This window comes from Notechis scutatus, chromosome Z, assembly GCF_049901735.1.
Source record: "Notechis scutatus isolate UNSWTSFEM ecotype Mainland chromosome Z, rNotScu1.2, whole genome shotgun sequence".
Classification (NCBI taxonomy): domain Eukaryota; kingdom Metazoa; phylum Chordata; class Lepidosauria; order Squamata; family Elapidae; genus Notechis; species Notechis scutatus.
Genome location: NC_142025.1, coordinates 10,093,125 through 10,103,124, shown reverse-complemented (window position 1 = coordinate 10,103,124; position 10,000 = coordinate 10,093,125). Strand labels below are relative to the sequence as shown.

The window sequence follows — 10,000 nt, the reverse complement described above, 5'->3', positions numbered from 1 at the left end:
GGATTCATCAGCTTAGAAATGCAATTGGGGAGTATTAACTATACACCATATGTAATTCCACTATGTTATACACCATGTTCTACAGGGAGACCTCAAAGTAGAAATTTAGAGATAAGTTCCATATAACATTTGTAAGACAGAAGGAGAAATCAGGAATAAAATGGCAGCACATCATAATTTGTTTTTCAGCAACTGCACTCTCAAGAGTAGACCTTCTGAATTGCAGGTTGTTTACTGCTCCTATACAGAATGAAAACACGTCTTGGGGTGTTGTGAACAGTATGTAAAGCAATGGCTATGTGCAATAAGTCCATGCAGTGAAGGAAGCATGGATGGTTCTATGTTTTTCTACATTATAGAAGCTGATCAAAACATCCACATTCATTTTAAGGCAGAACCAACACCATGGTCAGGATCCCGATCACATTACTAATCACATGATAACAGCTGAAAGCCCTGCTTCTTTCTTTGGAAAGTGATTGTGCTCATTTATCACATGAAATAATTGAGATGAAATGGATTATTAGGTTAAGCAAATTTTTCTTTCCCCCAAAAAAACGCTGAAACTGCAATCCTATACATTTTTAACTGAGAAGCCAAACTAAATTCAATAAAGCATACTTCTAAGACTAAATATTTAGAACTACAGTATCATTACATTGACTGCTATAGATTCTTTTAAAAATATTTAAAATATAGTCCTAGAGTAGACATAAAATCTTAATTTTTATTTGGGAATTATCCCAATTTCTACAATGTACATGTCTACATCCCCATTACTTTAATGTTGCTTTGGTTTTTAATTAAACAAATGTTTATTAATACACTATTGTTATGGCTGTAACAAATTAGCTAAAAGAAAAAACTATGAAGGCAAATACCTTAAAACCCAAGAGAGGAGGTCGTGAGCAGCTTGTCACAAACTTGAGTAATTTACGTTTCTCATCATCGGTGAAACTTTCAACTACTCTCCAAAAGATTTTGATTACTGGATGATCTGCAGTATAACCTCCTACCATTTTAAAAAAAAATAAAACTGCATTAAAACTGAGTTAGTGTTATTCTACATGATCAGAAAACAATAATTCAGTCTTCCTACACCTGACTCTGAAAAACAATATCAGGATGGAAGGGTGAACTAATGAACAGTAAGATTTTGCAAAGATAATCTTTATTAATAGAAGAATGGTTAAAAGATCATATGATCATATGTTCATATACTATTTAAGGGATAAAGTACCTTAAAAACTAAGTGAAATGCGTTGCTAATTTGTAGGACTACTCATTCCTTTTTGTATATTACTGCATATTATGTTAATATATATTTTTGCTACTCCTGGTCTTTGATTATTCATCCACCAAAATGAGTACGTGTGTGGGCATGCATACAGAGCATAACCGTATAATTTATTCTTCTCTTGACATTAGAGAATTAATCATATTCAGCCTCCCTGGCTTGGATTCTTTATTTTTGTCCTTCAACACCACCTTGATTTACAGTGTACTTGCCTGAATAGTTTGTGAAAGTTTTAAGATCCTCTAGACTAATTGGAACCTGGGCTCCAGAAATCAAAACCTGGAAGGGTTGGAGAAAAAGCAGTATATACACGGTTAATACATCTAGGCAGAACATTAGAATCTTAATTTTTTTTAAAAAAATCACTAAATGCATCATTTTCTCCATTTGGCTGGGCAATTATACCTGTATTTCTTGTTGATCGAACATTCTGAGCCACTCAAGATTAACAACATTGGCAAGACCTTGTCTGAATGCCAAGCAATGCTGTCTGATTTGTTTATTTAACCTGTAGTCTGCCACGAGATGGATGTAGGCGATTCTGTTTGCACTAGTGACAGGAATATCCTTTCCTCCAAGCTTTAATTCAACCACCTATAAAAACACAAACATCTTCTATAAAATCAATCTCATTCGCTGTAGGCAAATTATTCCCCCTAGCCCCAATCTTACAATCACCTTCCATGACATTGCACTGATGCAGCAGTCCACACTTTAATCTTCATTCATTATGAATACATTATTTTTATATTGCACTATCAATACTTAGAAGAATGGGTCTTTGTCTGGAAGGGTATATTTTGGCTAAGAAGGAAGGAATATGGCCCCTTGATCACAGCATTTGCCACTAGGTGGCATAATGGAACAACGGGGATTGTGAAGAAGTTTGATTCAATTTTTGTTGATACCAACCGCTGAAAATCTCTCTGGATAAAACATGGAAAACATACATTCCCTAGGAAAATACATCAATGCTCTAGCTACTCCCTCATTCCAGCTTTACATTATTTTGGAAAAAGACATCAAAGCTTGCTAGGAATGGAATTCAAGATTTTGCCTCAAACACCTGCAACTTTTTGAAGTTTATTAAACAAGTATTAGGGTGCCTCTTGATTTAAAAAGAGCTCTCTCGGTTTTTTGCCCTTAATTATTTTAGGTAAACAAGCCAAAATGTGTATGTTTTGAGAGTTCAAATTAGAACTGAAAAAAGTTTGTTCAAATTGAAATGTGTTCAAAGTTCAGGATTAGCTGCTGTGCTTGGGTCTGGCTATTGTTTAAATTCTGTCGGGGTCCCTATAGCAAGTGGGTGGGGATGTGTGTGAAATGGATTGTTTTAAGGGGCAAAGCAAAGAGACCACTGGATTCAAGGCAAAGCCATGCTTCCACTAGAACAGTGATAACTAGTAATAACTGCCTGCCAGCCTTCCACTGTTTGCACAATGCCCAAATTTGATTCAGTGTAGCAAAGTCTGTTATCATTATAGTTGAACAGAGTCAGGGATTCCTCTACCCCAGGGATGTCAAACTCAAGGCCTGCGGGCCGAATCCAACTCAAGGGGCCGGCCTGGAAACAGCAAAGGACTGGCCCACAGTGCTTCTGCTACCAAAAATGGAGCTTGGGGGAGGGGTGCATGCGCCTCCCCCAAGCTATATTTGTTGGCAGAGAGCTGCAGGAGGCCGTTGTGGCCAAAAACAGGGCACAGAGTGGTGCGTGGGGCTCCCCGGGCTGTTTTCACTGGCAGAGAACTGGCAAAACAAACTAAAAACAAAAGGAGAAAAGTTTCCCCTTTTGCATTTGAACATGCAAGACAGGAAAGGAGAATGGGAAAGAGGAAAGACAAAAAAAAGGAAAGATGGTAAGACAGCAAGGAAGAAAAAATAAGAGGGGAAGGAAGAAGGAAAAAGAAAAGAAAAGAAAGAGATTTTAATGAATGTGAGTGATAGTCTCAGGCAAGTTCTGTCTTAGCATTTGGCCACCACAGGTGCCCCCAGCACGGACAACGATCTAGCCACGCCCGTCATGACCACGCTCACCATGGCTCCGAGGTCAAACACAACCCTGATGCAGCCCTCAATGAAAGTGAGTTTGACACCCCTGCTGTAGAATATTTAACATTAACAGCCATTTAATGCAGTCTTTTGTATCAGTACAGAAAAATGGTAGAAACTTTATGAACTAATGGACAGATTACCTAAAAAGAACAAACCCAAATTTCAACTGAAAGTTTTTAACTACAAGCTATTTCTTGTGTGTGTGTTGCTTTTGAGTCAGCTTTGACTCCTGGTGATTGCCTGGGCAAGCCCATGAGACATAAAACTATGTTATAAAGAATTCAAATCTGAAATAAAAACATAACCACATCAATTGTCTGTCTTGGGCAAAAAGACAAAAAAAATGGGGGGGGAGAGTGTCAGTTCACATCACCAAAACAGTCAAAAAGACAAAAAAATGGGGGGAGAGTGTCAGTTCACATCACCAAAACAGTCAAACGTTGTATGCTTTGATTCCAAAATAGAGCAAACAGCAATTATTTTGTCAGTGCTTTATCACCATGGCATCTGAATGCAAATAGTGCTGAGAAATTAATAGTTAACTGGCTATAACAGATAGAGAAAATGTCTTCTTCTTACCTGTGCCTCTCCCAAATCATTATTTACCACGGTAAAGTTCAGCCCAAGTTCTTCTACATCATCTTCATAGCTCTTAAGAAAAAGGAGGTTTTTGTACATTTCAGGATCCAGGGATGCCAAATGATGAATGTCGACATCAGCACTTGTCCCCAGCAACTTGGAGAGGAAAAAACTGGCGAAAGGAAGCTCAACCAGCATATTTTCATATAAAGCCTTTAAAAAAAGTGTAAAGAGATTGAAACTCACTCATTTGATATTCACCCAGAAGGAGAACAGGAAACACATACATTCATTTCCTATGCCTGCTAAAAAGCTCATGGATTTTTATATAGTATTTAATAATCTTTATTTAGTCAATGATCAGCAAAGTGAAACATATATACCCAATATGATAAATCATAATATTGTACAAGAAAATTAAGGATATGTAGCAGAAAAATAATCTAAATCTAAAATTACATTTTTATTCTCAAGTCTATTTACAGTAAAAATGCATAGGAGGGTGGAAGTTCATTCTTCGAGCGAGCTACAAATATTCACCACTATTGCAAAAATGTATATGCATTTAGTCCTATTTTATAATGAGCAATCCTACATTAAAGGGAACTGAATTTTGTAAATTATGAAAAATTGCAAACCCATGTTTGTTCTTCATACTTAATTCAGCTACAGTGACTCATAGGAACAAACAAAAGAACAGAAAAGTTTAAGCTTGGAAAATCCACCTGTTCATATCTTTTTATATAATATCTAAAAATTCTTATATCTTATTCTGTTCATTATACTTTTATCTGTCATATTTGCAATTTCATCACATACTCTTATTTCATTATTCAATAAATTCCATCTTAATTTAAGTAGTTCCAAACATTTCCCCCTTAATTGCCAATTTGAATGTACCACCCTTTTATCTTATACATCACTCAATTTACTCCCCTTTAACTCATATTAAAAATTACCATAATATAATCATTTTTAATTATCACTTTCCAGGTTAATGGCAAAAATCTCCTAAGTACTACATATCACATATACATTTTAGGCTAGAATCCACATGGTATTCTTTCCTAATATTCCTTTATACTTTAAATCTTTTATTATTTCAAATACATTAATCTTTTCATCTGATTATAAGAAACTGATATCAATCTTTTCAGTACAATTCTCATAGTTCGTTTTAGCGGCATTCTTAATTTTATTAAGTTTAATTGACATTCTTATCATAGTTTCCCACTTTAACATTTATTCCAGTTATATCTATCTGTAATTTAACAATGATTCTTAAGAAATAATCAAATTTAAAAAAAAGAAAAAACATCAGTTCCAAACTTTCCATTTTTAAAATCTACATTCTTATATATCATCACTACATATTACCTTGCAGAATCCCCTTTCTTATTCTTTATCTACCCTTTATCTCTAGGTCTTTTAGCGATATAATTTCCTTTCTTTTTTTTTCTTTTTTCTTTCTGTATCCTTTTCTGGTCCTTTCTCTTATTCCCCTTTCCCTTTCTTCTTCTCCTCCATTTCTGACTGATTTTTATCCCATTCCCTTTTGAGCTTTCTTCTGTAATTCTCTTTTCTGCTGTTTCCTTTTTCTTTGTTTGGCTCTCCTTGTTCTTTGTTCTCCAATGTCACAATTTCTAATATTTGTAAGGCAATACTGCACAGTTCAGCTCTTTCATATATCATTTCCCTTATGCTTCTTAAGTCCGATTTTATTTCCAAAGTTCTGCTATTTTTGTACACCTCTTTCAAGTTTAATTTATTTATCTCTTTCTTCAATATTTAAGTCCAGTCCAGTTATCCAATAGTTTATTTAAACCAGCTTCTAGTAATCAACTTCTGTTAAATCCTGTTTAAATTTTCCAGGGTCAAAATAGTCCAATGTTTATACGTTTTTATTATTAAATTCCTTCTGTTGGGTTTTGAATTTTTCTCAGTCATCTCGTATTCCTAGGGTTTCAGCTTCTTTCCTCTTCCTTTATAATATTCTAATTTCATTTTTCAGGTTTCTATATTATTGTATCAAAGTTCCTCTTATTTTGTATCAAGTTCCAATTTCAAGAGAACCAAGCACTATTTTTAAGGAGTTATTGAATTTTCCTTTGCCATTAGGTGGCACTCTCTGCTATGTTCAAGTTCCACCTTTTCTTTTCACTTTCTTTTCCCTATTTACAACTTTTTAAGTTTCAATAATCCAATAAGTCCAATTATTAAATATTGTTTCTTTTTGGCACTTTCAAGTTCAGCTTTTAGTATGCCTCTTTAGTGCCAAAATCATATAATTGTCCAAACAAATATTTTCTTACTTCCTCTTTCAATTTAACTCCTTTTAAGGTTCAAAGCCACTTTCAATTTTTTTCCCCACTTTTTCTGGTCGCCGCTTTTACAGTCTTTCTTTAAAGTTTCTTAAAACTTTAAATCCGGGGTACCTTTGTATTCAAATATTGCGCTTGATTTGCCTTGTCTCCACACTGTCCGCTTTTCACCACTCCTGCACAATCTTTGTCCCGGATAGCTCTCTGTGTTCAGGTTGGCCATACTTACCACCACTGCAGCCCACCTTCGGGGGGAGTTTACCTAGCCAGGGAGGGGAGATGCGGCTCCCCTCGACCCTACAGGCAGTCTCCCCCTTCTTCCCCACCTCTACAGGGTGGTTCTGGCCCTGTTCAGAGCCCTCTAACTGAAACAGTATGGATCCAACCAGCGCACAATTGCAGTCTTCGGTCTGTCCACGACAGAAACGGCACCGGAAGTCATTTATTATATAAAGAAGATATGAGCACAATTAAAGAAAAATGGAATAAGCTAAGATATGAACTGAAAATGAATAAAATAAGTGTAAAGAATATAAGAATATTTGTGACAACTTATAGAAAATGTAATGATATAAGAAGTTGAATATGAAAGATAATTATGCAATTAAGGTCATGTTTGTATGGAAATGTAAAAACCTGGAACCATATTGTTCACTAAATGTTTGTAAAAGATAAAAATAAAAAACTTTTTACCAAAAAAAAAAAAAAGGAAAATCCACCTGATTAAATTTATATATTTTTCCCATTTAAGATTTTTTTTTCTGTTTAGATACTACATTCAATCCTATCTCCATCTCCATCTATATCTATATATAATTTCTATAATTGTATTTACAATATTGATTTAATAATCGAATCTGCTTTAAATATGGTGTGTGTGTGTGTTTTCAAGTAAACTCAAAAGTATATACTACACACTTCACTCAATAAATTTTACTGTGTTTATTTATTGTTTTAAAATAGATTTTGGGAAAAACTTTTAGTAATTTTCTAAGATGAATAGATAAAAGTTCAACTTAATTCTGAACAGACTAAATGACACTGTGCCTTATTTCTTAAGAATCATTGTTAATTACAGATAGATATCACCAGGAAAATGCAAACAATGAGAGCAAAAACTAAGGAGGAATTCCACTAAGGCAACTGCAGAATTTTTAATAAAGCCATGACGAATAAAACCTTCATCTGTGCAGCTGAATTTAAATTTGTAGTCATTTGTTTGGAGTTTTAATCATTAAGAGAGGAGCCAAATACAAAGAGAAACACAAACTATATTTAATACAAATGTCACTTATAACTCACTATATATATCTACTTTGGTACAATTCCTTTTTGTGCCTGTTTTTTCTTAGTTCATCTCAAAATGAATTTTTTAAAGTAGCATTCTCCAATTGGATGCCCTCCAGATGTTCTGTAAATTTCTGGAAGTTGCAATTATAATTCCTCTTGAGAGAATCAAGTTGGGAAAAGTAGCTTTAAAGCATTTAATATACTAGCCCTAATAAATGATGGTTCTAAATACTATGATCACATCAGCTAAATGGATTACAAATTAAATTTCCATAATGTATGCAACTGAAATACAAATATAGGCATAAATCAAGGTATTTTTTAAAACACAGGTTAATTACACAGATTCAAGAACTGTCTATTTTTTATGCAAAATAATCCACTTACCATTTTTCACATGAGTCTTAATTCTTAGGCCATATGCAATACTGGCTCCTAGAAGCCTATCAATAACTTCATGTCAAGAGAAAATAGCAATAGGTATATTGAAGCAACCTGCTTGTTATTTCTCAAGTGTCTACCTTTTATGAGTGTTTATTGCTGGAAATTGTGCCAAAATGATTTGAAATAAAAAGGATTAATTATACTAGAAGCCTTTTAATATAAGTGAGTGCACTAGCAATGCAATTAATGCAAATTGTGGTACTATCAGGAGAATAAATGTGAACAACATCACAGGCCATTTCTGTTTGCTGCCAAATAACTTTAGTAATTTACTACATTAAGAATCAATAAAAAAATAATGCTTTTCAAATGCATCTCCATCAATCTTCAGGTAACTCCATACCAAACATTTATAACTTAATCTAAAAACTATATAAAGTATTTTTAGGCCATCTGGATTGTGGACTATCATTTAATTAAATACACCTGGACTATCATTTAATTAAATACTGATTTCCATAGGCAGATTCCTCCAGTATGTATTTAAAAAGCAAGAAGAACATTAAAAATATACAGTAAGATGGATAGTTAATATTCCAATTAGTGTAAAAGCTAAGTTTTGCAACATGCACCTCCCAAACGTACAATCGTTCTTTGTTAAGTTAATTACACTTGAGCTCTGTACTTTTCTGATAGGGAGGTATGGTTGTTCACATATAGCACAAATGCCCACTTTTCTGATATTTTTGTTGGACAAATCAGTCACACCTTGAAAACATCTCCTTTTCTAATTAAAACATATTTGAAAGGAAACTCTACTGATGAGCTTTTGCCTGCCCCAGGGGCACAATTTAAACTTTTTAATGCAATTTGTTTTCAGCATTAGATCCAGAATGCATAGATAGTAATGTGCATAGTATTCCTACCCTCAGTACTTCTGAAACTTTACACACAGATCCACAGTGGATTCATACAGTATATTTCAAGAGTCATTTCCTTTTCTTTTTTTAGTTCTCAAAAAGCTCTATATAATCTACAGCTGATTGAGGAGTTACTAAAGTTACAAAGAACTTACAACATGGTTCAGAAGTTCCCACGGTCACATGACCCCAGTTTAAGTGCTCGTCAACTGGCTTGCATTTAAGACCATTTGCAGTGCCCAGCAGTCATGTGACTGCAATTTCCAACATTTTTGCCAAAAACTGGCATTTATTTCCAGTTTCCAGCAAAAACCAAACATCGTGAATGATGGGTTTGCTTAACAACCACAGCATTTACTTAATGGCCATGTCAATTACTTAAAGACAAGTCATTTAGTGACCATTGAAAAAAAAAAGCTGCAAAATCAGGTCAATCATGTAACCATCTGCCTTATGACGATCATGACTTACAACTATAATTGGCGGGCACCATTACTATAGTGCATTTTAAAGTTCCAAACAGAACCTATGCACCATCTGGGATGGGTGGGGGCTCACTACAAGGAAAAACTATTATCCCTCTCCCAGAAGACTGTGATTATCTTTGCTTAAGACAGGGGTATCAAACTCAAGGCCAGCGGCTGGATTCGGCCTGCAGGGTGATTAGATCTGGCCCATAGGGCCACCCTGGAAACAATGGTGGACTGGTCCAGGGTGTCTCTGCCAGCGAAAATGGGGCACAGGAAGGAAGCGCACAGGCCCCACCCCCTGGGCTCTGTTTTTGCTGGCAGGGGGCTGCAGGATATTGAGCTGGTCATGCCCATTCAGCCATGCCCATTCAGCCCACTGAGGTCAAACACAACCCTGATACGGCCCTGCTTAAGACATCTTCCAACATATTCACTAAAATCAGGCTTTAAAATACATGTAGTTCTTGACTTATGTCCACAATTGAGCCAAAAATTTCTGTTGAGTTTTGCCCCATTTTATGACCTTTCATGCCTCAGTTATTAAGTGAATCACTGCAGTTAAGTTAATAATCGAGTTGTTAAGTGAATCTAGCTTCCTCACTGATTGCTTGTCAGAGGGTCGCACAAGAATGGTCATAAATATGAACCAGTGGCCAAGCATCTGAATTTTGATCACATGATCATAGG

General features: G+C 35.1%; 1 protein-coding gene across 1 annotated transcript in view; it reads right to left on the bottom strand.

Annotated features, from left to right (window-relative positions):
- The window catches only part of UBE3C (ubiquitin protein ligase E3C), a 65,706-nt gene that overhangs the window by 10,132 nt on the left and 45,574 nt on the right, over positions 1-10,000 (bottom strand). Inside the window, exons 14-17 of the mRNA XM_087947299.1 lie at positions 3,929-4,174; positions 1,703-1,891; positions 1,510-1,576; positions 882-1,012 (exon numbers count right to left, since the gene is read on the bottom strand). Coding sequence (XP_087803425.1) covers positions 882-1,012; positions 1,510-1,576; positions 1,703-1,891; positions 3,929-4,174 — 633 coding nt within the window. The remainder of the gene's footprint in view (positions 1-881; positions 1,013-1,509; positions 1,577-1,702; positions 1,892-3,928; positions 4,175-10,000) is intronic.